Here is a 26,182-nt window from a genome sequence, read left to right as displayed (position 1 = left end):
CTTTCCCTTCTCAAATGTTTTAATTTTAACTCTCCTTTCATCATTTTGGCCTGATAGGAATTATTATCCAAACCTAAATTGAAGTTTTGTCCAGAACTTTCAGTTTTCTTTCTCTATCATTATTTTTAATTCTTCTTCTTCCACCTGCTCACTCAGTGAAACTACCTCAGTTAAATTTCCCTCACCTATTTCCATTGTTTTAAACCCTTTCTCTTTTTATCAGGCATTTTAACTTTATTTCATATATCTGTTTTTGCATTCATTTCTTTGTTTTTTAAAACCTATATACTGCCTCAGAGAAAGACTCTCTTCTATCTCCATTGTGCTTTTCTTTCCCTTCTTGTGAGGTATTTTAACTTTTATTTCACATACAATATAAGTATGTATCCTTCTTCTGTGCTTATGAGTCTGTACATGGTTTGTCTTTTTCCTTCTCCCACTTTAGTCAATTTTCTTATTTTTTTTAGCTGTCCCGCCTTTTCAGCAATTAAAATTTCCCTCACAACCTGATCCTAAAGCCAACTTTTATCTCAGAAAAACCTTTAGCTTTTAAGGACTAGTGAGTTACTGTATCTTCTTCTCTTGTTTCCTGACCATTGTTTTCAGCATTCACTATTTCCCTTTTCACGTTTTGTTTGTTCCTTGCAAGGGAAACTTCTCTCTCTCTCTCTCTCTCTCTCTCTCTCTCTGTGTGTGTGTGTGTGTGTGTGTGTGTGTGTGTGTGTGTGTTTGTTTGTTTGTTTTAATCCTGAAGCTCAGCTCTGGGTGGGGCTCCAAACAGGCCAGGGATATAAACCTCCGCTGGGATGGGGAGCCAGCTAAAGACAAGCTGCAGACCTTGATTGTAATATATCCTCTTGGCCCCTTGCTCCTCGGCCATAGGTGAGACTTTTGGACCACTTGACTACATCTCTGGGGCCCTCCCTGTTTGTAATCTTTTGTGGCTGGACCTTGGGTGGCTCCTGAGCTTTGATCTCCTGCTCCTTGTTTGCTCATTTGCTCCAAGGAGGACCCTGACTGCAAGCAGTACGCATTGCACTGGTTGGGCATCTTTGTGTCTCAGGCAGCCAGAAACAGACGGGGGAGATGGATGGAGAGAGGTCAGCCTGCTAGGGATCAGGAGAGCCACTGTGGGGTTGGTTCTGGGATAGGAAGTCCCTCTCTTAAAAAAGAGGCTTGCCTTTTCCAAGCTGTGAACTAAGTGAACACTCTGACTTAACCCAGAAGGGTTCTTCTCAGCTTCTAATTATACCTAAATGCAGCCTCCACCTTCAGGAGCAGTCTATCTTGGTCTGTTAGATGGTGGTAGGGGAAGGCTCTGGCCACCCCAATAATTTAGGATGCCAAAAGAGAGGACTCAGCTTTGATCCGATTTGCCCTTTGTCCATTTTCACTAGAAAGAGAGAAATTTCCCTGTCCGCGGTTAGGTTTAGCACAAGGTTGCTCCCTCCCACCTCCTGGGTTTTTCCAGATGCCCCCCCAATTATCTCACCCACCCTGGTCAGCAGCATTCCAGTGCCCGCATTTTGCCCATTCAGCTTTCCCCCTGCCCCCCCAGCTGCCTTTGTCTGCCCCCGAGGATGGCATTTGCCTCTGTCAGCGCCAGCCTTTCTGAGCGGGGATGGCTCTTTGTTACCAGCAAAAGCCAGAAGCGCCTGGAATGAGCCAGCCCGGTGGCATTGACCCCACAAAGCCCCCCCCCAGAGAGGGGGGTGAGGGACAAGCTGGGTACAGGATGGACAGACAGACCTACCTCACACGGCAGTTATGTTGAGGCCCAAGCTGAGACAGGAGAGGCTTGTGAACTCATTGCAAGAAAAGTGGGATATTCAAGAAACAAGTGAATGAATTATAATGAAATGCAACAAATTATAATAATCTTGGAACTGGAGAGCTGCAAAGGGACCCTTTGGATCATCCAGTCCAGCCCCTGAGAAGGAGGCCCTGGGGGGAATCGAACTCATAACCTCTAGCTCTGCAGCCAAGGCTGAAACCACCGAGGAGGATAAAAAAAAGGTAATTCCCACACCCACACACCTCTGTTTGTAGATGCAACACAGACAAAACTGCACATTTAAGGAATTCACTCCATTTTGGTTCCAAAATTCTTAGTTGTGTTTCAGTCTGCTGAAGGCATTTTCATTTGCTTTGCATTGGTTGCAAGAAGGACCAGACTGCACCAGAGCAAAAGCCTATCAAGGTCCATGCTGTGTTCCCCTAGAGGTGTGCAAATCTATCAGGAATTCTGGGGTTTGTAGTCTAAAAAGCACGATGCTAGTTTCCACCATCTCCATCCAGGGAGCGCCAAGGGAAGCTCATGAGTTGGGCACGTATGCATGCATGCAAGGAGCTGCACCCTCGGTTTATAGCAACCTGGCAACTGAATTACAGATGCAGATGTATTTTCATCCTGAATAGTAGCTACAGACAACTGCATCCTTCCTAAATGTCTCTCCATCACCCTTTAAAGCCATCCAAGCTGGATGCCTTTCATATCACATGGCAGTGAGTCCCGCAGTTTAACAGTGCTTTGTGGGGAAAACCCCTATGTTTCTTGAACCTCTTCACCCATCGAGGCAACATGACCTGTAGTATATTTCTTCCACTTCAGAGGGCCTCCACCCCACAGGAGGGTTTGGGGAACATAAGGGCAATGCACAGGTGGTGACAGAGACGGGGAGAAACGAGCCTCCAATTTCCTCCTCAGAAATTAATGTAAGGCGTTTGTGTGCAGGACGGAGAGAGGGAAATGTGGGTGAAAAATTCAGGAGTGCCATTCAGGGCCTACGTCCGGTCTGCTTTGCTGGCTGGCCAGGGATGACCAATTCTGGGGTTCATTTGTTTTGCTTTTAAGAAAAGGGGTTTTAACAATTTTAAACCAAGACCTAAAACACCTCCCCAAGGGGTTAAAAGGTTAAAAAAAAAATCACACAAGGGTGCCCTCTAGAGAGTCTTTGAAGAGCCTGCAAGAGGGGGAAAAGCCGTGTGTTGATCCGCATATCAAATCCAAAATGAAGGAGGAGTGATACTCCTTTTCTGGACCCCTGAAATATTAAAAACAGGCAACCTTTGGGATCTGGCAGGATAGAGACTCTGCCTTGCTTCTGCCTGATGGAGGTTGTCGGTTTTGCTTTTTTCGTCTGGACATAGATGGGACCCTGTTCCACCCAAGATGGTCCCTTTGTGGGAGCGGGGGGGGTGATTCTCTGCAAAATTCTTCCTTCTTGACCGATTCCTTGGACTTTGGACGCAGGACTGCTTCATTCTCTTTATGCACGCTATGGAAACGCTTGTCCTCCCACCACTTTGTGCCTTTTACCTTCTGTGCCTCGTCCGATTGTCTCCACAAAGTCCTGCCAAACTTTGAAAAAAAATCGAAACCAAGTCTCTTGAAAGCCAGTTCCATTTTCTCACATAGTTTTCTTAACAACTTGTGTGGTTGTTCCTTCAGAAGTTGTGTGTGTGTGTGCGTGCGTGCGTGCGTGTGCGCACACCTCCTCCTGTAGGTTTGCAGTGCTTATTTTTGATACCTTTTATTTGTCAAGCCCTGAGGACGTTTTGTAAAATGTTCCAACACAGAGAGATAGTTCTGGAAAAGTAACAGATTACATGTTTTTATTGTTGCAAAGGTTACTTGTTCCTTTTTTGTTACTTCCTTTCCCCCTTTTTAAAAACTCAAAATTAACGGGACTGACTACAGTACAGTATGTCCAAGGGAAGGAGGTCAAGAGAGTCAGGAGTTCTCTTTGAGGAAGGGTCCAGGGAGTTGGGATGAATAAAAACAGGATGGGATAACCCTCTTCATGTGGAAAACAGGGCCAACTTGTTTTCTGTGTCTCTGGCTTCCTTTACTGCGTCAGTCAATCTCACATCTTCCTCTTTCTCTGCTGCTTGTAACTTTTCCTGGCATGATTTGACTTCTCTGGTGAATCTTGACATCTTGGGATGTGCCCAAAGCAAGTCAGCCTCAGTTTGATTGTTTTAGTTTCTAGAAAGAATCCTCTGGGACCCCTTATATATTTTTCCAGAGAACTTGACTTGCTGTGTCCCCATTGATTTTGATGGGCCTGCTCCAGCACGATTTGCAACAGGCTTTGGAGCCAGTGAGTCAAAGAATGTACTCTGCCTGGGATTAGCCATAAAGTAGAAGCCAAAGAGGTTTCTGAATTTTAGGGACGTGGTTGTCAAAAAACAAAGGGAAACAAATTTCTTTCCCATCGCTGGACACCAAAACAGGGCTGCAAAATCTCGTTAGCGGATGAGAGTTTTGCCCTCATGGAGATCAACCTCTCTTCAAAAACAGAGAGAAGAATGGCCAGTCTATTTAAATGGCCCCTAATTTAGGGGATGGCATGAGAGAACGATTCTGCCTGAGTTTCAATGGGCTCATAAATACTGCAGCTTTTCTCCCAAGGGTGCGGCATCTTCATGAAGAACAATGGACTTTGTATTGAGTCAGCCTCTCTGTGTGTGTGTGTGTGTGTGTGTGTGTGTGTGTGTGTGTGTGTGTGTGTGTGTGTGTGTGTGTGTGTGTGTGTGTGTGTGTGTGTGTGTGTGTGTGTGTGTGTGTGTGTGTGTGTGTGTGTGTGTGTGTGTGTGTGTGTAGGATCAATCTCTCCCCCTGGATGGAGACACTCTTGTGCAGAAACCTCAGTGCATGTCTCACTAGACTCAGCTGGAGGCTATTGGATCAGCAAGCCCAGGTACGCGGCGCTTAGCGTGGGCCCCTAGAAACCAAAGGGGTTCCAGTTCTGAAGAGAGAGTTTGTGGGAGTCCTTGTTTTGGACTACGTAGCCTAGTATTCCCTCTCTAGGATAGAATGAAGTCAGGGTAAAGTGGCAAGGTCCATGGAGGATCCTCCAGTCCAACCCCAGCCGAGTGACAACAGTGGCACTGAATGTGTAGCGTGGGAGCAGATCGAGGGCCATCCAGTCCAGCCCTTCAGCCATGGCAGGAACCCACGGGTCAAACACCTCTGACGGATGGCCCTCAGACCTCCAAGGGAAGGAGGCTTCATGGGTTATCTCGCTTACAAGGCAGTCCTTTCCATGGTGGGATGACTCTTTCACTGCCCCTCGTCCTGCAAGCTGGGGGAAGGACCAACCCCATCCTCAAAAAGTGACATTTCCAAAGCACTGACTTTAATGGGGAAAGCAGGGCCGGCTCTGTCGTGCGGCGGGTGGGTGGCTCACCGCCCTCCTGTGGGGCCCCCCTCAGGCTGCCCCGTGCCCTGGGGTGGGACGGGGGGGATCCGCAAGGGGTGAGAGCTGAAGTGCAAGGGTTGAACAACTCCTGAACTAGCTTGGGTGTGATGATGGAGGAGGAGGAGGCTGCTACCACCACTGCCCTGTTGTCAATCCAGAAGGGAGGCTTAACTGCTGCTCCCGTTGGTCCTGGTGGAGGGAGTGGGGCCAGCAGGAGAAGAAGAAGAGGTGGAAGCCTTGGCTTCAGGCAGCAATGTTTCTTGGGGTGGCCCGAAACAGGTGGGCGGGAAAGGGTTCAATGGCAGGAGCTGCATTAATCGCAGACTGCGGAGGTTTTCCTGAGTTTCATAGGATGCCGTAGGATCTCTATCCCAAGTGTAGCAGTATTCACAACTGGTGTGTGACCGATGACATCAGGGCTCCTGCTGGGCACATCCTATGCCGATGTTTTCTAGGGCATCATCACATCCAGTGGCAGAGAGCTCCATCCGCTAACTGTGCTTTGCATGAATAAGGTATTTCCTCTGATTCTCCCAAATCTCACACCAGGCCCTGAAAAACCTTTTTACGTATATTTCCCTATATCAATCAGAATTTTATGAAACACACCATGTTCACACACCCCAGCTGTTGCCTTTAGCCACAAAATCCAGGGGTTAATGGTACATTTAGTCACCAAGATTTTAAAGGTTTCTCACTGCTCTCATCCCCCCCCCCCCAGCAAAATAACTTTGTAATTAATAATATGGATTCTCAAACAAATCTATGACATGCTTGAGGAAGAAACTGCAGAGTTACTTGAGCCACATTGAAGCAGAGTTGAAAAGGGTGCTTGGGTAAGCTTATCTGGTATAACTGCATCAGAATGGATGCAAATAATTCCCTCTCAAAATAATACGTGGCCACCTCACTGTAATGTTTTGTTTGCCTGCCTATTAGTCCTCCGTTTTTAAACTGTTTCCTTAACAAAAGCCCCCAGAAACAACTGATTTTCAGTGATTCTAAGAAACAGCAAAAACACCAAATGCAGGAGAAAACTCAGAAAACACCCACTGGTCTGCACACACATGCAAGCATGGACAAAATCCACCAGTCTGAGGTAGAAGAAGAAACTAAAAGCAAAAGACCTGCTTAAGCCTGAGTGTCTTTCGTACCTCTCAAAAATCCCCTTCTGTCCTGGAAGAAACTGTCCTCTTTCATTTTGACCTCACGCTTCCCAGACAGGCAACTTGTTCCCATAAGCACGTCGAACAGCCTGTCCAGTTTTTGGAACCGACTGGCAATCCCTGCCTGTTTCTTCCTGGTTTCGTTTCTCATCCCCACCAAGGGATATGTCATCTGAATAAACCCAAACCTCAGAATGACCTTGCCACAGATGGGGACATGAAAGAAGGGTGAGGGAGCCGCAGCCAGGGGTTGCCAGGGGGTCAGAGAGGTCACCCTGGCTGGGTCATCTTTGGGGATGATGTAAAAAAAGGTGGGCAGCTCTCTGGTGCCAGGTAGTCGAGCGGAGGCGCTGGGGTGCCGCCGCTTTTCGGCACGCTTCTCCAGGCCTGTTGCTCTCCACTGAATTGAGTTCCTGGAATTCCCCCCCCCCCGCGCGCGCACACGCAGGGCATGCAGGGTGGTGCGCGTAGGGGGGCAAAGGCTTATCAGGTTGGTGCAGCCCTGGAGTGGGCCTCTGAGGCCCTCCTTTCCCCAGCTGCGCTCCAAACTACCAACCCAGCTGAAACAAATACCACCCAAGCCCAAGGGGCCCTCGCAGGCCCCACAGCCAGTGGCCGTGGGGCCGGCGGTGTGTGTGTGAGAAGGGAGACCAGGACTCAGTCTGGTTTCAGGTTGTGGAAACTGAACAACCGCAACAGCTCTTGCTGTGAGCACTGGGCACCCAGGAAGTAAACAACGCTGGGTAGTGGCAGGCTATTTGGGTTGGCCTGCCCCGAAGGATGGATTTCAGAGGCATCCCCAGAGAGAGGCCTCCTGGGGCTGGATCAGGTAAGTGAGGGCGTGGTGGTGTCAGAGGTGTGCACCGTTGGTTGTGCCGGTCTGCTTGTCTCGGTGTTCAGCAGCATGGCACACATTTTCAGGTGCAATATTGCGAAGGAAAGGAAAAGGAAGGAAGGGACTGGAAGGAAAGGATTTAGACGCTGGGGAATTAGCTTATATTGAGGAATTGTTTGTTTTAGTTTGGTTTTGGATCTAAAGGTGCCTGAATTCAAAAGGGAAACTGGCTGATTTTCCCATCTGGGTGCTCTGAGTGTTTAAAAAAGCGTCGTGAAAGCATTAGAGAAAAACCTAAAACAGATCAGCTACTCTGAAGAGGGGTGTGAAGGGAGAGTTAGCCCCAGCACCTGTTTTACAAAGCCAAGGTCTTGCATGATGGTGTTATAATGTACCATCAACGCCCCTTGAATCTACAGTGATCCCACGAAGGAACTGTTTCCACAATATCCTGTCCTCAACAGCCCTGCCCAGCTCTTCTAAACTCAGAAGTCATGGTTTCCTTTAGGAGGTTGATCTATCTTACATTTGACCTCCCTTTTCTCCTGCTGCCTTCCACCTTTACCAGCATTATTGGGTTTTATTTCTAGTGAGTTTTGTTTTCTCATGATGTGACCAAAGCCTCAGCTTCAGCATAGTTGCCTCCAGAGAGAGAGAGAGTCCAGGCTTGATTTGATCGAGGACCCACTCGTTGGTCTTTCTGACAGTCCAGGGTATCTGCAAAGCTCTCTCCCAGCACCACATTTCAAACGAATCCATTTTTTTTTCTTGCCAGCTTCCTTTGCTGTCTGGCTTTCACACCCATCCACAGTGACTGGAAAGACAAGAATGTGGATTATCTTAGTTTTGGTCTCCAGTGACACAACATAACGCTGGACACGTCACTGGCCTCACATGGCACAGAGTGAAATGCCAGAGCTATGAAAGGGGGGGGGACATCATAAGGAAAGCCCCGTTGGGCCCAAGCGATGGTTTCAGTTATCCTGGCAGTGTGTCTCCCGCAGTGGTCAGCCACACCATGCTAACTGGGTGCCCACAACTAGGGGAGGAAGGCAGAGCGTGAAGTTAAAGAGGGTGCTTCTCTGCCCTTTCCAGCACCCATGGAAATTACCCACCTAGCACAGAGAGGCAGAGCGGTGGGCACTTTCACCTGCAGTGCCAGCCCGCCCCAGGTAAACACCCGGCAGGCCTTCCACGCAAGCCTCTCAACTGGACTTTTGACTTCTCGGCCCGAGATAAGCGGCCAGGGAGCCCGTAAAAGTCTATCTCTGCCACGGCCAAAGGTCAGGCAGCAAAGACAAGTGCCCCTGGAGGGTGGGAGGACGAGGATGAGGATGAGCACACCTGAAGGAATTCGGTGAAGTGGAAATACCAGCAGGCTCAGCAGGGCGTGGGCAGGAATGCCTGAGATGTTGTTGCACCTTCACCTTGAGGGATGAGGAGGGAGAGGAGGAGACAGCAGGGCAGGGCAGGGGGAGACCTGAAGCAGCACCCCCTTTCCCCCCTCTTTGGAAGGCTTTGAAAGAGGCACTTGGCGCACTAGTTGCCTGTGGTGAATCGGGATCGGCACCCAAGCGATCAGGACCACCAGGGTAAGTGCTTTAACCTTGGTTTTCAGCAGAAGGAAAGAAACAGGCATTTTAAGCATGGAGGAGTTTTAAGGAAGAAAGAGGGGATGGTAGAAACTATTACACAAAAAAACACACAGCTATATAGTAACGCTGTATCGGTTGGTCAGCTACAGGTGATTCTGGAAGGCTTTTCCTGAACTGAAGCTAGATATTTTTAAAGACCTTTTCCTTTTTTCTTTCCTGCATTTAAAGAACAGAGTTTGAAAATACTGGGTGACCACTGTAGAAGCAGTGAGTAAGCATGGACGAGAAGAGCAAAGTCTAAAGATCCTGCTATTTCTTATGAAACCTGTAGACTCCATTTTCATTTATTTACTTCTGCACTTTGCATCATCTTATATTCAGGTTTGGTGGTTTTATCTTTTATCTGTCACTTATTTTCTATTACAAATGGCACTAAAGAAGTGTTGTTAGTGCAAAATGCAGAAACAGCAGGCAAATGGGGCGATCCGACACCCTGGCTGAGAATTTTGCCTTGTTCTCACTGAGAACTAGCACTAAATCTAGAGTTCACCACATCAGTCTGCAAGACACCCCTTTTCCAATAAAATAATTCCTTGAAAACAGAAACGCCTGTGAACCAGCCTAGCTTCCTTCTTGACTTATTCAGTTCCACTCCTTTGATTTTCTTCAACAGATTTGAAGCCTCTTTTTGGCTTAAAACTCCCTCCTAGGGAATCTTGCATCTGAGGGCTCATTGATCAGGAGGTAGCAGTCCAGTCCAGACACAGTGTTGCCACCTCCATGAGGACTAGACCCTTGCAAAAGCAGCTAATGCAGAGTCTTCCTCAGAGATCACTTCTGTGGCTTTTCCCCCAGCCCTGAAGTCTGATGGCTTACTTCACCTTGCTTTGGGTGGAGAAAAACAGAAGCAAGACAGGCCCAGCTTTCTGCAGGAGAAACCCAATACCCGAGTGCCCTGCGCAGATCGGATCCCCTCCGTGAGGTGAAAATTGAACAAGGGGCTGCTTTGTTCTCCTTGGTCGGAGAAACCGTGACTCCGATAAAGCCACTTTTCTTTTCTCTCCCACCCCCCCGGCCGCCCCAACCTTCCTGGTTCTACCCTGGTTTCTCATGCCTGCTCCCTTAGTGCCTTTCTTTCTTTCTTTCTTTCTTTCTTTAATTTTTATACCACCCATCTCTGGGTGGTTTATGACATATACTGTATTAACAAAAATGCTTAAAATAAAATTGAACAGAACAGAAAATAGAAATAATGAAATGCAAATAGTACCATTAAACCAAATAGGACAGGAGGAGAGTGGAAGACGTTTAAATGTTTCAAATGTTCTGAATATTTTAGGCAGATCTATCTGTCTATCTGTCTATCTGTCTATCTGTCTATCTGTCTATCTATCTATCTATCTATCTATCTATCTATCTATCTATCTATCTATCTATCTATCTATCTATCTATCTATCTATCTATGATCTGCCTGAAATATTCAGAACATTTGAAACATTTAAACATCTTCCATTCTCCTCCTGTCCTACTTGGCAAAGAAATCCTATGCTCCAGTTTCTTAGGCCACCCCTTCCAAATCTCCATGGTTTGGGCATCGGTCTCTACAATCAGTTGGTGACAACTTTAAAAACTGGATTTGGACAGGGGGTTGTGCAACAGTGGGGGCACCAAAGGGTGCGTGTGTCTAGAAGCAGCAAGGCTGGCATGGGTGGAGTGGAGTGGAGGGGTGACTGAGTACTTTGCCCCTGGCACAGATGTTGTTGGTTGAAGCAGGCGGCCTAGTTTCTGCCCAACCGTGAGAGACAAAATTTTAATCCAGTCCAACATGGGTTTCCTCCTTTGTCAATGGGTTGGGCTAGACTAGATGACCACAGAGAGTGCACAGTTGTTTGAAAAAAGGTTTTTTTTGGGGTTTGGGGGGAAAGCCTAGGTAAAAGAGAACTTGTCCTTCCAGGATCCACAGGGCTTGAAATTCTAATTTTCAGCCAGCAGAGGGCAGGAGCAGCTCATTTGTTTATACTTCATTAATTTAGCACCAAAACTAGGGATAGATAGGGTGGGGATCCAAAGGCACCTGTAATAGGAATTTATAAAGGGCTGGAACAGTTGCATTTTCAGCTGTTTCTGAAACTCCCCAAGTATATATTTGATGAGCGTGTATTTCTTACACAAACACTGATGGAGACCTTCCCCCCCCTTCCTCCAGGGCTGCTCTTGATGTAAAAGCTGCCCGTGGGGACTGGATACCCTGAGCACCTCCTGCCTCTGGAGGCCACCTTCTCAAGACCCATAAAGAAAAAGAGGACGTTTGGTGGTGGTGGAAAAGGCAAAGCATCTTTTTGAAAGATGGAGCCAAACAGCAGAGATCTTGGCCTCTTTCAGGACACAGTTCTCCCCAACGGAGAACACAACTGGCAACGAGTGGTAGTTGAAGAAAAATGGAGAAGCGAGGTTAAAGGGGATCAACGTCTTGACTTTGGAGACCACGACGAGGGGGCTGGGAAGGGACAGAGGATGGTGGAATCCCCAGGAGATGGATCTGGGCAGGTGGCAAGGGCCCTCAACGGCAGGCGGGACCTCTGGACGCCAGCCCCTGGTAGAGAGTCCAAGCTGGCAGTGGTCAAGTCAGGCCTTTCCTACGACATCCGGGCTTACAAAGGGGAGCAGAAGCCCTCCCGGCTTTATGACGAGGATGATGAAGAGCTGAGGTATAAAATCCCTCCCGAGGACGTCTCTCCCGAGAAGGACAAAGACCTGGAGGAAGAGAGGCGAAAGGTGATCAGGAGCCAGGTGGTGAGGAAAAGCACCACCGTGGGGGAAAGGTCGAGCTCCCTCGAGCAACTGGGGGCCTCCCCGGGCACAAAAAACACTGGCGAGGCTGGCCGGAGCTATTCCGACGGGTTCGCTCTGTGTTTTGACAGCCCATCCCCCGGCAGGAGACGCACCCTGGTTGACCCCCAAAATGTAGACACGGAGCAGATCAACTTCACCGCCGCCCGGCAGCAGTTCCTGGAGCTGGAAAAGACAAATCCGAGGCAGCTGCTGCTGGGGAACCAGACGCCGGCCTTGTCTTCACAGGGGCCACAAGGATCAAGGAGTGTTTATCGAAGAGACGAATGCCAGGGACCCATAACCCGGAGAGAGACCTCCCTTGCCAACCCCCACAATCAGGGAAGGCTGGGGGGATCTCAGGAGAGGACAGATCTGGTCTGGCCAACTCAAGGACCTACTACATCCCATGGCCAAGCCACACCCAGGCCAGACACGGCTGGGGGAAACCTGGCTTCCAGCTTTGGAAAACAGCCCCAGCATGGAAGGGTGTCTAGAAGGCACTCTGGAGACCCTCTGGATCTGGTGACCGGCGGCCCTGATCCTGCAGAGGACTACGAGACGCCCATCGAGCGAGAGATCCGGCTGTCCCGGGAAAGGGAGGAGGACCACTGGAGAGAACGGGGCATCACCAGGGTGAACCCCCGAGAGGAGCTGGTGGAGATCCCCTCCAGCTCTTTCCTCCTGGCTGCTGTCTCTTCTTCCCCTGCTTCCTCCAGGAAAGGAAAGGAGAAGCCGCTGTTTACCTTTTACATCCAGAGGGAAGTTGAGCAGGAAACCAAGCGGGAGGAAGCCCTCCAAAAGGAAGGGAGGGTGCCAGGAACCTATGACAAGGGGACTCACCAAGAGCTGGCTGAACGGCGGAAAGTTTACGAGCAAGAGGTGGAGACTCCACCGCCTTCCCAGGGCAGAGGCAAGAGACTGGGACAGGAGCTCCTGGATGGTGAAGATCCCCCAGCCGGTCGTGACTTTGCCCCATGGAGCCACCACAGAGGAGGTGGCACTGAGAACCAGAATGGGAGGCAAAGCCCTGAATCCTGCAGCCCATCTTCGGCCCCAGAGGCTGGCCAAGCACGACTAAGGAAGGAGAGGCCCCTTTTCAACCGGAAGTCAGCCATGGCTCATCAGCAGATGGATCCTCCTGGCCGGGGGCTTCCAGGCCGTCCGGGATCGGAAAACCCAACCGAGGAGCTGGCGATGGTGCGGAAGGAGCATTTTGCCGTTCCCGTTCAGAAGCTCAAGTTCTCTTTCTCTGGAGACCCAGAACCCCCGAAAGCCAGGAGGAAAGAGCGCCAGCCCATGCCGGGATCTGCTCGGGAAGAGCTCTACACCTTGAAGACGTGGCGCCCCCGGACATCGGCCCTCATTGATCAGGAGATCCAGGAGGCCTTGGAAAGGGAGATGGAGCTCCAGGAGCAGCGAAGGAAGGCCAGGCTGTCCCCTGAGGTGGTCCCGGACTCTCGGTTCTCATCCCAGAGCTCAGGTGAAAGGAGAATAACGGCAGGAGAGAGAGAGAGAGAGTGCATGGTTTAGCTTCAGATACAGCCATAAATGACAGCTTGTAATATTAGTTTTTGAAACAATGGCGCTGTGCCGTGGGAATGGATGCTGTCCAATAGGCCGTACTCACAGGGTAAGGCTCCCCTCACAAAAAGAGGGTTGGCTGAGACACGAAAGTGGGTCCCTTGGGGGCTGATTAGAGATCTGCCAAAGTCCTTCCCTTGGGAAGTACATTTTGCTCCAGCCAGGTCATATATTCAGTCTTCAGGTCAGATATTCAGTCCCTCATTTGACAGAGAAGTTGTAGTTTTGTATTGCTCTTTTAGTTGGTTAGTTTTGTTTCAATTGGTAATGCAGTAAGACCCCTGTCTCTGTGGGATAGATATCCTCAGTTTCACTTGTTCATGGAGTAAAATTATTAAAAATATTGAAAGGAAAAAAACTAGAAATGCATATTTTCACAATACAGTATATTTACTGGCATAGGACTCTAGAGGCAGCCAGAGACTATGTTACCTAGTCTTGCTGTTGAAGAATATATAGTCTCTGGCTCCCTCTAGTGTCCAGTTCTGGCAATAGATGGTGAAAATACTTTTTTCTGGATTTTTTTTTCCTTTTACCATGCTATGTATGGTGTTTGCTATTACTGTATCTGCATCCACGGGGAGCCTGGAAAAAATTGCTCACAAATATTGGGGTCTTGCCATTGGTTCTGTGTTGCTTCCTTGTGTTAAACATTTGATGCTTCTGCTTTGTCCTTTAAAAGAAAAATAAGCCTTTTTAGCTTATTAGCTCAGATGGCATCATGCTCTGCTTAAGCAAAAACAGCAAAGAGCCCCAGGCCCAACCTCCTGTCCAAAGACTCACCAATGTTAGTTGCTGCAGAATGCTACCCACCCCATCAGATGCATGGACAGGCAGATGTCTGTCCAGAGGCTGGGGGGGGGGAGGATTGTAAACGTTAGGGCTGGAGGGAGTTTGGAGATGTCAAAAGGACAAACAGGAAAGGACAAACTTGAGTTACATCCCTTTAAAAAAACAAAACAAAACAAAACCACTCCAAAGCTGGTTGACCTGTTTCTTCTCATTCTCCAGCGGCTTCAGGCATGGCCGGCAGCTACTCCATGTCCATTTCACCGGTCTTCTCTCCCACTTCACCTCCTCTGGGCCGAGCCTTCTCCGGGAGGGTCTCCGACAAGTTAGACCTGAAAGCTGGCCACAGCCCATCCATGAGGCGGAGGGAAGACGGGAAGGTAACAGATGCTATTTGGCACCACTGGACGTGCCTTGGGTGGCTTTAAAAAGAGAAAGGGCAGAGAATTCAATAGAGGAGGAGATTTCTATCAGTGAAGCTACTAAACCATGTAGAGATTGGTAACAGAGTTTAAGCAGAGCAGGTGAAGCTTTGAAGTCACTAATTAGAAAGAGCAAGTTGTTTATTATTATTATTATTATTATTATTATTATTATTATTATTATTATTATTATTATTATTATTATTATTATTATTATTATTATTATTATTATTATTATTATTATTATTATTTTGCAATAACTACGGTGGAACTGTGTTGCATTATGGCTGAAATCCCGTGGCTTATACTACTAAGATGGCCCAGAGTTGGCCCATTGGATATTTTCTCCCTAAGTTCCATTTGATTCAATGGGCTTACTCTTGTTAAGACTTACTGTACTAAAGTAAGTCACAACTGGAATAAGGCCTTTGAATCAGATTCAATTTACTAATTACTGAAATGGCCTAAATTACTCTTAAGAAAAGACATTCAGATCCATAGCACTAGGGTCTGAGCTGGGATTCTTCGAAAAGAAGCCCAATTTGGGAGCTTAGGAGAGGATCAGTCAGAGACGGTCCGCTGCCGACCCCCTCCCATTTGCTGCCTGAGGCCATAATCACCTCCCTTTGCCTAATAATGGAAGGGCTGGCCTTCCCTCCCAGCTGGGTTTGGCACAGACGTTTAATGGACATAAACAGTTGTGATGTCCATCTTCCCACCATTTTTCCTTTTCTGTGACCTTCCTCTTTTCTTTTTTCCCTCTAGTATGCCGGCATTGAGCTTGAGGACGAAATTGACACGGAGGTAAATCTTTGCAGGGAGAAATTCCCCCCTAGGAGGGAGGGAGAGCATCTGGGCGTTTGGAGTGATGTCTTATTTGGGGTCTCTTCTCCCTGAGTGCAGAAAAGAGTCTTTGATCTGGGCTGATGGAGGGAGGTGGATTCTTGAATGCATTCCTGGCTGAAGAGCCAGAGGCTGGGCGTTGGATTCATCTGCCACGCCTCCTTGGCTGGGGCTGGAGGGGTTGAACTATAGGGTGCCTTCCAGTTCTGCAGTTCTACAATTATTATTTGAACTGCTGGGTTTGAGAGCCCTGAAGTCACCCAGTGGAATTCATGGCTGAGTAGGGATTTGAACCCAGGCCTTCTGAGTCCTGGACTAATACCCTAACCACACCAGATGGACCATATGTTGTGATAATCAACTCCCTTCCCCACAATGGAAGTAGCTGGGTGGATGGATCCACAAACCACTTCTAGCAGCTTTCCCCTCCACAGGGAGGGGGTATTTTGTCAGGCTAATGACTCTTCATCGCCAGAGACCAAACCACCACCCACAAATATCTGACATGGCGAGAGGCAGAAGCTCACAGCCTCGGTGTCCCTATAAAAGCAAAATCAGTCTTCAGTTCAACCCTGTCTTTCCTCACTGTGGATTTTCAAGACGTAGGCTATAACACACCACACAGTTCTGTGTTGCTTCTGCCGAAATGTCAGCCTGCGCCTGCCCCACCACAAAGCCCACGGCTCTTCTGTTGTAACCACGCACCTGATCAGGCGGTTGATTTCTTTCCAGGTTGTGAGGTCCACCAAAGCCATCTGCTGCCGGGGCGTCCTGGCTCAGATGTGGGAGAGCGGGCAGATCCACAAAAGAGAGAATGATGACAGTGAGGCTGACCACGGACAGGACTGATGGGGACCGTCTCCCAGTCCAGGTGAGGACCTGGATCCACACAGAGTCTGCTTGGCTTCCTTTGGATTTTAATTCCACCCCCTCTTTTTAAAATGTTGTTCTGGTCCATCTCAGTTCAAATTGAAAATCAAGCTTTTTTTCTTTTTTTTGGCTTCCGGGAAACTGGATCCAAATATACTGGGTCCAAACCGGTGCCCAAGGAACGGGTATGGACAGCGAGGAGGCTGAAATCTGGTGTTCTCCCCAGGAGGGCAGCTGTTTGGAAACCACTCCCTGGAAAGACAGGCAGCCCAAAACATGCAGAGCCCACGGTGCCCCCCAAATGGCTTCGGGTCTTGCTCACACCCCCCCCCCCCGAGGATGCATCACCCTGGGAAGATAAAGCTGCTCGGGAGGTTTGGAAGGGTGAAAGCCAAGCGATCCACCCAGGATAGGTTCTCTCCTCTCTCTGTGGGTGGATCCTGTCCTGCAGCAGTGTAGAGCCGCAAAGGTTCACCCAAAGGACATCTAGTCCAACCCCATAGCCAAAGCCTCCCAGACGGACAGTCACTCCATCTCTGCATAAAAGCCTCCAGGACGCAAGAGTCGGTCCCCTTCTCAGGGAGTTCTTCTCTCGCCGTCCAATGTCTTTTATTCTCAAGAAGTTCTTCCTAAGGCTCCTTTCTCGTCATGACTCCGGGTCCTTCCCTCTGGAACCTCAACCAAAGAAAACCTGCTCCGTCTTCCACGTGGAAGCTCCCTAGGTAGTTGAAGGTGGTCCTCTGGGCAACTCCCCATCTCCTCTCCTCCGGGAAAAATGTACCCCAGCTCCTCCACCCTCTCACAGAGGACTGGGTTCTGTTTGTCCCAATGACTCAACGGAGGGCTGGGAAGGGTTTTGTGCCCACCTGGGCCCCCACACTCACTGTGTGGGGGTGTTTCTGTGTGTTTCTGTGGGGGCAGCATAAGTATCCTTCTCCTGCCCTGCCCCAAACTCCATCTTGTTCTGCAGAGGAAGCCGTGCAGAGGTTCGGCTTTCTCAGGAGGCAGCAAGGCTGCGGATGGGACCTCGGGTATATTTTGCACAACCAAAAGGGCTACTCAGAGGTCATCTAGTCCAATTCTGTTCCCAAGGCCAGAAAGGGAAGATGGGGGGAGATCCATGGGTGCTCAAGGCAGCTGCAACCATTCAGGACTTGTTTCTTTCCCACCTACTCCCAAACTTGGGTAAGTTACTTTTTTGTAACTTTGCAAGGACCATTCGCCAGTGCGCATGCTGGCTAGGGAATCCCAGGAGTTGCAAGCCAAAAACAGTTTTTCCAGATTCTGCTCCCATCTTTCTCACCTGGCTCCCACAAATCCAAAGTACCAAATGAGGGTCCCCGCTGGCCCAGGATCTGAACTCAGAGCAGCAAGGTTTCAATCTATACATCCCCTGATTAAATTTCTTGGAACCGCCTTTGCTTACAAACGTCCAGGATAAGGACAGATCCAGCGCTGTGCCTTTTGAGATCCTGGGCAAGTCTCACTTTGGACTACAATGCCCAGAATCCCCTCCTGGCCTAGAGGTGGCTCAGACATCCCTTGCTCTTTGGGTCTCTGGCCTGGGCCTGGCCCACTCTTCCTCCATCCCATCTTCTTCCAGGGCTGGGTTTTTTTCTCGCAAATTAAGGACCTGCAAACCATGCCAGTGGCTTGCATGTAAATATGCTGTATGCCCCCCCTTATCCGCGGGATCAGTATCCACTGAGTCACTTATCCACGGTCTAAAAATATTGAAAGCAAAATCCTAGAAATATATACAGTATTTCTAAAGATGAAGTTAGCAGGACTGGCCTCAGGAGGAATCCAGAGTCCATGCTATGTACAGTGTTTACTATTATCCGTTTTTCAGCATCTGTGGGGGGGGGTGCTTGGAAACAGTTCTCACCCACCCACCTACCCTGCTACAGGGGCCCTACTGTAATTTGGAAAAAATGGTGGATTAAAAGAGAAGAAAGAAAGTCAATTTTGCTTCCATTCCCTTCTGAATGCACGTAAATAGAACAACCTGACTGATTAAAACAAAAACCGGATGGTGTGCTTGATTCTTCCCCGTTTGGGGTCTCTTTCGTCTCCAGGGCCCCCAACTCGCCAGAGTCCAATCCCTCCTATCTTCCCTCTCTCAGCTGTGGGCTATGCTGAGCCTGTGAGGGATATCTTTGCTTTGCTGTCGCCAACTCTGTCCCCTCCATCATTTTGACTTGGCTATTCTCCTCCTTTGGAAAACTCTGCCTCCTCTCCCTCCCCTCCCTCCCTCCCCACCCATTAGGCAGGGAGCTCTCTTGGCCTTGGGACCTTGGAGAGCAGGTCACCAGGAAGAGGAGGTGCCCTGTTGCATCTTTGCATGATCCATTGCTCTCACTGCGTGTCTCTGTTCACTGCCTGCAAACCTGTATAATCTGCATCTTTTCCTGGTGATTCCTCTGAATTCAGCTAGGGCTTGCTTCTGAGTAGACCCACCCAGGAATTTCTTGTCCACCTTTCTCAGCGCTTGGACTCTGGGAACAACTTGAATGTAAACATTTTTTAAAAAAATGCTTAGCTTGTAAAATTGCAAGCTCTTCCTGGTGAATCACTTCACCCATCTTTTAGAGGGAAGGGATGAGTTGGAAGGGAAGGGAGGCGATGCCTTTAAAAACATCCTTTAGTACAAAAGGCAGGGGTTGCCCTTCCTCCAATCCCATCCTTAGAGGCTGAAGACGCAACATACTCTTAGCACCCATTTTATGTGGGAGTAAATTCCTCTGAACTCATTGCAATGTGTGGTTTATGCTTGATCTCACATCCAACAATGTTGTTTACGCTCATCAGGACCAGATTCTTCTCATTCTTTATGATATCTCCCTAAACCAACAAGGCTTGACCTCCATGTCTTTTGTGAGTCCACACAAATACACGGGGGGGGGGGGGGAGAGAGAGAGAGAGAAGCATCCACCATCTCCTCTGGAAAATGATCAGTGGCTTTTCTCATCCCGGCTTGCAAACATTCCCGCCTGCATGTCATCTGCCAATGGGGTGGTGTATCCATCCGCAATAGTTCTGAAAAGGGTTTATGCCTCTCCTCAAAAATTGGTTGCACCGTTGTTTAAGTTTTTAGACCATGTGTTTGTTATTTATGTTGTATTTACTTTTGCGTAGTTTGTTTTAACTGTCGGTAAACCTCCCAGAACAGGGCTTCGACACTAATGAGGCGGTATATGCATCAAAGTAATAAATAAATGGATAAATGAAGGGCCTGGGCTTTGCAAGACCCTCTTTTTTTTAAAAAAATAATAATCTCCTTTTTAAAAAGTCCTGGCCTTCAAGGAGATAACTTTTGCCTTTGTCCCAGGAGGCTCACCCAGGGAAGCAGCCACCGGAGTTTTGTGCAGGATAGCAACCCGTCCCTTTCTTTCCTCATCTTTGTTTTGGAACAACAAGACACACCCAAAGACCAAAGGAAAAAAGGAGCACCTCGCCAGGTGCCCAGCCTCCATCTTAGGGCGTCAAGAGGCCAAAATCAGGGATCCAGGTGAAGGCAGGCAGCCTAAGGCATCGCCTTAATTTTCCTGTTCCTTCTCCCCATTTTGGGTTGCCTTGAACCATTTCCCATCATCCTTTGGACTATTTTGTCACAGCTTTCAAGGTCAAGACCCTTTCAAGGCAAAAAGGAGCCTGTCTGAATTTGGAACCATTTGTCGAGACCCGTGGTTCCGAATCATAGGAGATGTTCTTGGACGACAAGGCCCAGAAACCTTGGCCAGCGCAGCTGGGAGTTGTAGTCCAAGAACAGCTGACGGTTAAGGCTCTAGCTAGCGGGAGAGTCCTTCCGCCGTCGCAAGATGTTTGAGGACTTTTTGCGGATTGCAGTTTGTATTTTATTATTTTTTGTTAAAAGCCATTGCTTCGTTGCTGTGGGTATTTTCACCCCTGGCATGCTTGGTAACTAAATGACTGCAGTGTCATCATTTTCTCAGAGATCTCTCGCTTTCATGCAACTGCTACTTGGGGAGGCTGTTTTGGTTTTCTAATGCATTGATTTACCAATCCAAGAATATAACCTTTGAACGCTGGATCTGGAGCGCCAATTAAATCCGACCGGGTAGCATCCAGAGCAACGAATGAGCCTCCCAAAGGCATCAAGGGATGCCTGAGGCTCTTGCCAGCAGCCCTTTTGCCAGCCAGTCTCTGGTGGCCAATGCTTGGCTGCCCCGGTGCCTCTCAGTGGGTGCCGCTCTGCCCCACTCTCCTTCCTCTTTCTGTCTGTCTGTCTCTCTCCCTCTTGCCTTTTTGATCCCTTGAGCAAAAGCTCCCCCCCCCCCAAACCCACCAGCCCGTGAAACGGCCTGGGCTGTGGAGGAGGATGGCAGGTCTGTCAAAGATTTACCCTTGAGTCCCGGGGCCTGCTGTTGGGGGCCTGGAAAGGAAGAAGCTTGTTTGTATAGATAAATAAAACACCCCTCCTTGATGCGGCGCTGGAATGCCAGGCATTCGGTTGTCTGGGAGGAGGAGGAGGAGGAGGCCAGCGGAAGGGGCCAAAAGGCCTTCAGAAAAGGAGATGGCGAAGGAAGTGAGAGGAGAGCTGGGTCAAGCTCTCTCATCCATACCGGGTTATTCCACCCACTTCATCCTCCACACCAAGTGAACCCAAGCAGCTGATAGGCATCACTGCCTCCATCTGATTCATTTGTTTTTACTTGATCAGCTTTTTGCTAGATGCAGAGAGTTTGGGGTTTGGGGTGGGGAGCATGTTGAAGCGTGCTCACCCCCACTGCAAACAAGAAATTCAACATCTAACTAATTAGATGGAGGCAGTGAACCTTTATGCCTTGATGATTTTGTTGTGGCCTATCAAGGTGTTGCCTATTTTCGCATTGGTATTTGGTTTTCTTTGGACCGCATGGCTACCCTTTATTTCATAATTTCAGCTGAGTGCTATTAAAATGGTCCTGAACTTTTTCCTGGGAGTGGTTAAAACTCTTCTGGACAGTCGCTTCTGCTAAGTCCTATCTCTCTCTCTCTCTCTCTCTCTCTCTCTTTAAAACTTTATTCATTGGAAGACAAGTGGGAACAGCGAGAGCGCTTTGTGAAGCCAAAGAATGAGGACTATAACCTTGATCTGGTTTCTCCTTGTTTAAACTACTGTAATCTAGGACACCGCAACCCCTGGGACAAGCATTCATGACAATGAGGATTAATGGATTCTGTTCTTCTCCTGCCCTTTTCCAATAAAAGGGGAATAAAAACAAGCTCTGATGTGGCAACGGAGGTGCAGGCAGGGCTTCCTCCGACTCTGGGCGACTTGCAGGCCACCTGTTTTTGCTCCACCAGAAACTTTCCATGACACGCAGGTGGGGTGGAAGGCAGGAAGGCAAGCAACTGAGCTATCCGGCATGAATAAATCATCAGCAGCAAGAGAGAGGGACCCCTGAATTATTCAGCGGCAGGCCTTCGAAAAAGCATTCATCCCCACCTGGCCTGGCAGCCCTGGTGCACCACCTCTGCCCCATCCCAGGTGTGCCACAGGTGGCGGAGCTGTTTGCAGAGAGAGCTCTGGAGGAAGAGGAAGATGGAGGCGAGGAAGAGGAGAAGAAGCAGGAAGAGGTCTGATTTCCCAAAGAACGTCAAAGCAAGCAGTCGCGTCCAAAGTCAATAATACGCATGAGGGTGGGCCAGGTGGAAGCATCTGGCCTCACTGAAAATGAATTATTTAGCAAGATACCTGGCTGATCAAGCAACACCTTCCTCTTGAGGGCCTGGGGGTGTGTGTCCTCTCTCGCCTCTCCATCCCGTGCCAGGGGTTCAAGGGCCAGAGTTGAGGCTTGGAGAGAAGGGAAGGAACAAGAAAGGGAGATTTCTGCAAGGCTTCTTCTATCTGGACAGAGGCTCAGAGAGCCTTCTTCGACAAGGCCACAAGCAAACAGAACAAGGGAAAGACCACCGTACCCCCGACCCCAAAATGCTACCCAAGCAGGTCCAAAGTGAGCTGAGCGTCCAGAGGCTCCTGAACGCTTCATCAGATCTGATGGTACCAAAAATGAGGACAGGTCTTGCAAAGTTCAGAAATGTCGCTTATGGTGTTGCTACCTCTGTGCGGTTGTGAGACAGGGGCCAAAATCCAATGGCTCTCCATATTTAATTGCACCAATATAGGCCCACTGAATCAATGGGGATTTGATGAGTCAACTCCTCTGCAAATTCCATTGATTCAAATGGGCCTGCTATAGTGCAATTTATTACACTAAGCAACAGGATTGTGGCTGTTGTGTAAAACAGCTGAGAGACTTTGGAAGGTGATAAGGGCAGGTTGAGAAGAAGACACAGTGAACATCTTTCTTTAATAAACACTACAAAGATGGCAGAGGAGAGAACATAGCTCCAAAAACTGATTTATTCTGGATTACAAAGTTTACTGGAAAAGACAATAGTGTTGGGTAAAAATTGAAGGCAGCAGGAAAAGAGGAAGACCAAACATGAGATTTACTGATTCCGTAAATTCTTCTTTGGAAGAGCTGAGCAGGGTGGTTGAGGACAGTTGCTAATTCATAGGGTTGCCATGAGTTGGAAGCAACAAAATGCCTGGGAAGTGCAAAATTAAATTAGTGATAGTGCTGGAAGATGAGACTCTCCAGTCAGGGAAAAGCAGGGGACATTTCAGAGATTGCTCATTCATGGGGTCGCCATAAGTCGGAGGTGACTTCAGGAAACGTAACCAAAAACAAGCAACCTCTGCTGCTGTCAGCCACGCAGGCTAGCGGTTCCTTCTGCTAGAAAGGGCGGGAAGCTGTGGTGGGCTTGCATTTTGGCCAAAAGAAGGCATCTATGCCTTTCGAGGAAGAAGCAAGCATTAAGTGCAGGACCTGAGCGGGTCTGCAAAGGAGCCAGTCCCACAGAGGAGGAACACTTCCTTTCTTAAGGTGGCTTCTTAGGATCCCAACTGTTTCGAGAAAGGAGGCTTTGGGGTGAACAATGGTTTGCTGCTCTTGTTTTTCTCCTTCCTTCTTGTGCTCCCTTTTTGGTTTTGCACCAAGTGGAGAATTTGACGCCAAGCTCAAGGAAGGCTGACCAAACAGGATGGGACACCCACACCCACACAGACACCCACAATCCTTTTGGATGTACAGTAGGGTTGTTGCATTGGGGAGAAAAAAAGAAATTCCTCTTACCACCCCAGGCAGGAAATGACTCTCTGGCTTTCCTTTCTTTCCCTTGTTTTCCTCTTCTTTTTAATTGTGCACAAAAGGAAATGAGTAATCAGAAAAGCCCAACAGATCAGCCCCCAAGACAGGACAGATATCGGTGTGGCCAGCCTTCTGAATGAGCCGGAGAGGGTCAAAAAAAGAATAAACAGACTACTGTATTAAAATAAATTATTTTTGCATCATGTTTGGGAGGTCTGATGGAGTTTTTGACATTTTAAATTAGGGATTACAGGGAGATATATCCATTTCATTTCCTCCTATGTGGAAAGGTTTTCAATATTTTATTTTTATGTTTTAAAAAGATGAAAAGTCCAGAGGCAATCATGTCGTGGATTCAGGCTCCTTGAGGGTCTGATCTCAAAGTCTGCTGGGGATCTTCTTAAAGACAAACCTTTGACTCTTCCAGGGGTTTTCGAAACTGGTTGTATGTTTTTACGCCTGTTAATCTTCCCTTGCCCTCTTTTTTTAAAAAATGAGGCTGTTGGAAGGGTTCTTTTTTTAAAGGATGAAATTGTTTCTTCTCTCAATCTAAAAAATGGTTCTATCATTTAATCTTTTGATTCCTTCACGATTGCTTTATTGTGTTTTTAAGAGACTGTAGGCAACTAAGGAGAAGTTTTACTGAACTAGTAGGTTTAAAGTACAATAAACAAACACACATGAAAATGGGACAAAAAAAATTATCTGAGAAAGCAGACGTGAAAAGATCCTGGTTTTTAAAATGTCCTCTGGAGTTGAAGGCCAGCCTTTGAAATGGGCATAGGTGTCTGCAGCATGATTAACCGAAGGGACTCCCTGCCACAAAATGTCGCTTCGTCATTTTTCTAAAGGATTGCACAAATTTGTAGTGGCTGCTCAACCCCAGAGTTCTCTTTTTAATAGGCACAATTCCTTAGCAGAGCCTTCATGTTCAACAGCGGTGTACATCTCTGAATGCAACTTGAGCAGGGAGGGTGAGTAAAGGGTCACTGTAGCCTTCATCCCCAACCCCAGGCTGGCTACTTTTGGAAATGAGGAGGCATGCTGAATGAGATGAGGCAAAAGTTGCTTTTTTAAAAAGATGATAGCTCTTCAAATCTCTTAGCTAGGAGACTCTGGGATTTGTAGTCCAGATACGCAAACTTCAGTAACATTTTGGAGTCCTTGCCCAAGTCTCCCAGTCCTCGATCTTGGTGCTCAAGCCGAGGGAGCAATTACACCTTGCCACGAGCTGTGAAAGCCAACCTGGCCGTGAAATTAGATCGTTCCTCACTGAAACTCAATATGACCGTGTAACACAATCCTGCAGGTGTGTGGGTGGGTGTGATAGTTCTCCTTGGCCCCAAACTCAGTTTCTTGACAGCTGGCAAACCAGAGACCGGGGGGGGGGGGGGAAGGGGCAGCGGCGAAGGAGCTGAAATTAAAGCTTTGAAGTTTTAATTATCTCCCACCCATCTCAATCCTTGCCTAGAATTTTATTTTTTGGGGGGAGGGGAGTTGTCCTTTGTTTCCCCACCAAAATGACTTAGGGAGCAAAATCTTTCAGCTTTATTTCTTCTTTCTTTTACTGCTGAATTTTTTAACTGTAATATGGGGACCCTTTATCTGCAGTATCAATATCCGCTGATTTATTTATCCATGGCCTGAAAATATTAAAAGCATTAGAAGAAACATCCTAGAAATCTATAATTCTAAAGACTCATCAGAGGGAGCCAGAGACCATGCATTCACTAGTGTTAGCTATTATCCACGTTTTTCAGCATCCACTGGAGGGATGGAACTAATCCCCTCCTCCTCAGATAGAGAGGTCCTATGACAAGTAATATAAGGTGCCATCAAGTCGGAGTCAACCCATTGTGACCCTAATGGGGCTTTCCGGGTGAGATATTGAAGGACCAGCTCTCTTGCTTCCACCACGCACACATCCCAGTGAGTTTTTATGGCTGACGCGGGATTTGATCCCATGTTTACAGAGTCCCAGCTTGACACTTAGTCCATGACACCAACCTGGAAATAATCTTGTCGCACTGAGAAGACCTCCTAGTTTTTAATTTTTCATAATGCTTTTCCTGTGTCCAAGCACACACCTTTGGCTAAACTCTCGCTGTGTATTCTGTTACAACTGGGTGAGCCATTGTGTAAACACTGCACTGTTTACACGAAATTTATTAACTCTGTAAACGTGTAAATGTTTCCAGTAACCATGGAGCTGGTGTCTGAGGTGCAGGCTTGTCCAAGAACTTGTTGTGTGGACATCTCACTCTTGTGAGGCAGGAAGCCCTAGTGGCTCTCAAGAGGCAGGAATGCTGCTGGATCTGGATCCTTCCATGGGTGGGTCTTTTGTTGGTCAATGGCTCTTGATGGCTCATTCCAGACCAAACCATTTAGCCCTGCAAAGAAGGGGGGTGCCCTGCCCCGGTCTCCTCTTCCTGGGGAAAGTCCTTGCCTCACCCAGTGATTGGGATGATGGCAGCACCCAAGTGCAGGAGGAAGGGTGATGGCTGAAGGGGATGGGTGGAGGATGATGCCACAGGCCCTGTTCCTCCAAACGACCTCCAGGGTTTGAACCCCTGTTAGATCCTGGGCTCCGGCACACGTCACCAGCTTTGTAATTTTATTCCAGCTTCTGGAACAAGTTGGCAAACTGGGAGGATTTTAAAAAGGAAAGAAAAAGGGAGGATGCCATTTCTTAACATGGCGTATGGCCGCCGCGTCGTCTCCTCCCTCAGAAGCAGCGCCCAAGCCGCCTTCTCTCCCTGTTCCAAGGTGGCGGCATACAGGCTTCAGCGCCCGCCCCCGAAGGAGCCCGCGTCCCGCACACTGGCCAATCGGGCGGCGCTCCGCTGCCAAGCCCCGCCCCCACAGACCAATGGGCGTCCCGGAT

General features: G+C 48.4%; 1 protein-coding gene across 9 annotated transcripts; it reads left to right on the top strand.

Moving 5' to 3' along the window:
• The first annotated feature begins 5,330 nt into the window (after nucleotides 1-5,330).
• Nucleotides 5,331-23,503, top strand: MISP (mitotic spindle positioning). 9 transcript variants are annotated; one of them, XM_078378997.1, is made up of 6 exons: nucleotides 5,332-8,797; nucleotides 11,008-13,113; nucleotides 14,226-14,383; nucleotides 15,191-15,229; nucleotides 16,001-16,139; nucleotides 21,271-23,503. In XM_078378997.1, exons 2-5 carry the CDS (start codon nucleotides 11,148-11,150, stop codon nucleotides 16,115-16,117), a joined length of 2,280 nt encoding a protein of 759 aa, XP_078235123.1. In that variant the 5' UTR covers nucleotides 5,332-8,797; nucleotides 11,008-11,147; the 3' UTR covers nucleotides 16,118-16,139; nucleotides 21,271-23,503. The 9 variants fall into 9 exon arrangements, 8 of the variants coding, with proteins under 8 accessions (XP_078235126.1, XP_078235125.1, XP_078235123.1 ...); XM_078378996.1 differs by having other exon boundaries at nucleotides 21,183-23,503; XM_078378995.1 differs by lacking the exon at nucleotides 21,271-23,503 and adding an exon at nucleotides 9,029-9,181 and having other exon boundaries at nucleotides 5,332-7,199; nucleotides 16,001-19,397.
• The last annotated feature ends 2,679 nt before the right edge of the window (nucleotides 23,504-26,182 follow it).

This window comes from Pogona vitticeps, chromosome 7 (assembly GCF_051106095.1).
Source record: "Pogona vitticeps strain Pit_001003342236 chromosome 7, PviZW2.1, whole genome shotgun sequence".
NCBI lineage: Eukaryota > Metazoa > Chordata > Lepidosauria > Squamata > Agamidae > Pogona > Pogona vitticeps.
This window is presented reverse-complemented; position numbering and strand designations above follow the sequence as displayed.

Bases quoted from the DNA above. Each gene is read 5' to 3' on its own strand.
- MISP (XM_078378997.1), top strand. From the start codon at position 11,148: ATGGAGCCAAACAGCAGAGATCTTGGCCTCTTTCAGGACACAGTTCTC. The intron at 13,114-14,225 runs GTGAAAGGAGAA...CTCATTCTCCAG, and splicing joins GTTCTCATCCCAGAGCTCAG to CGGCTTCAGGCATGGCCGGC. The intron at 14,384-15,190 runs GTAACAGATGCT...TTTTCCCTCTAG, and splicing joins GGCGGAGGGAAGACGGGAAG to TATGCCGGCATTGAGCTTGA.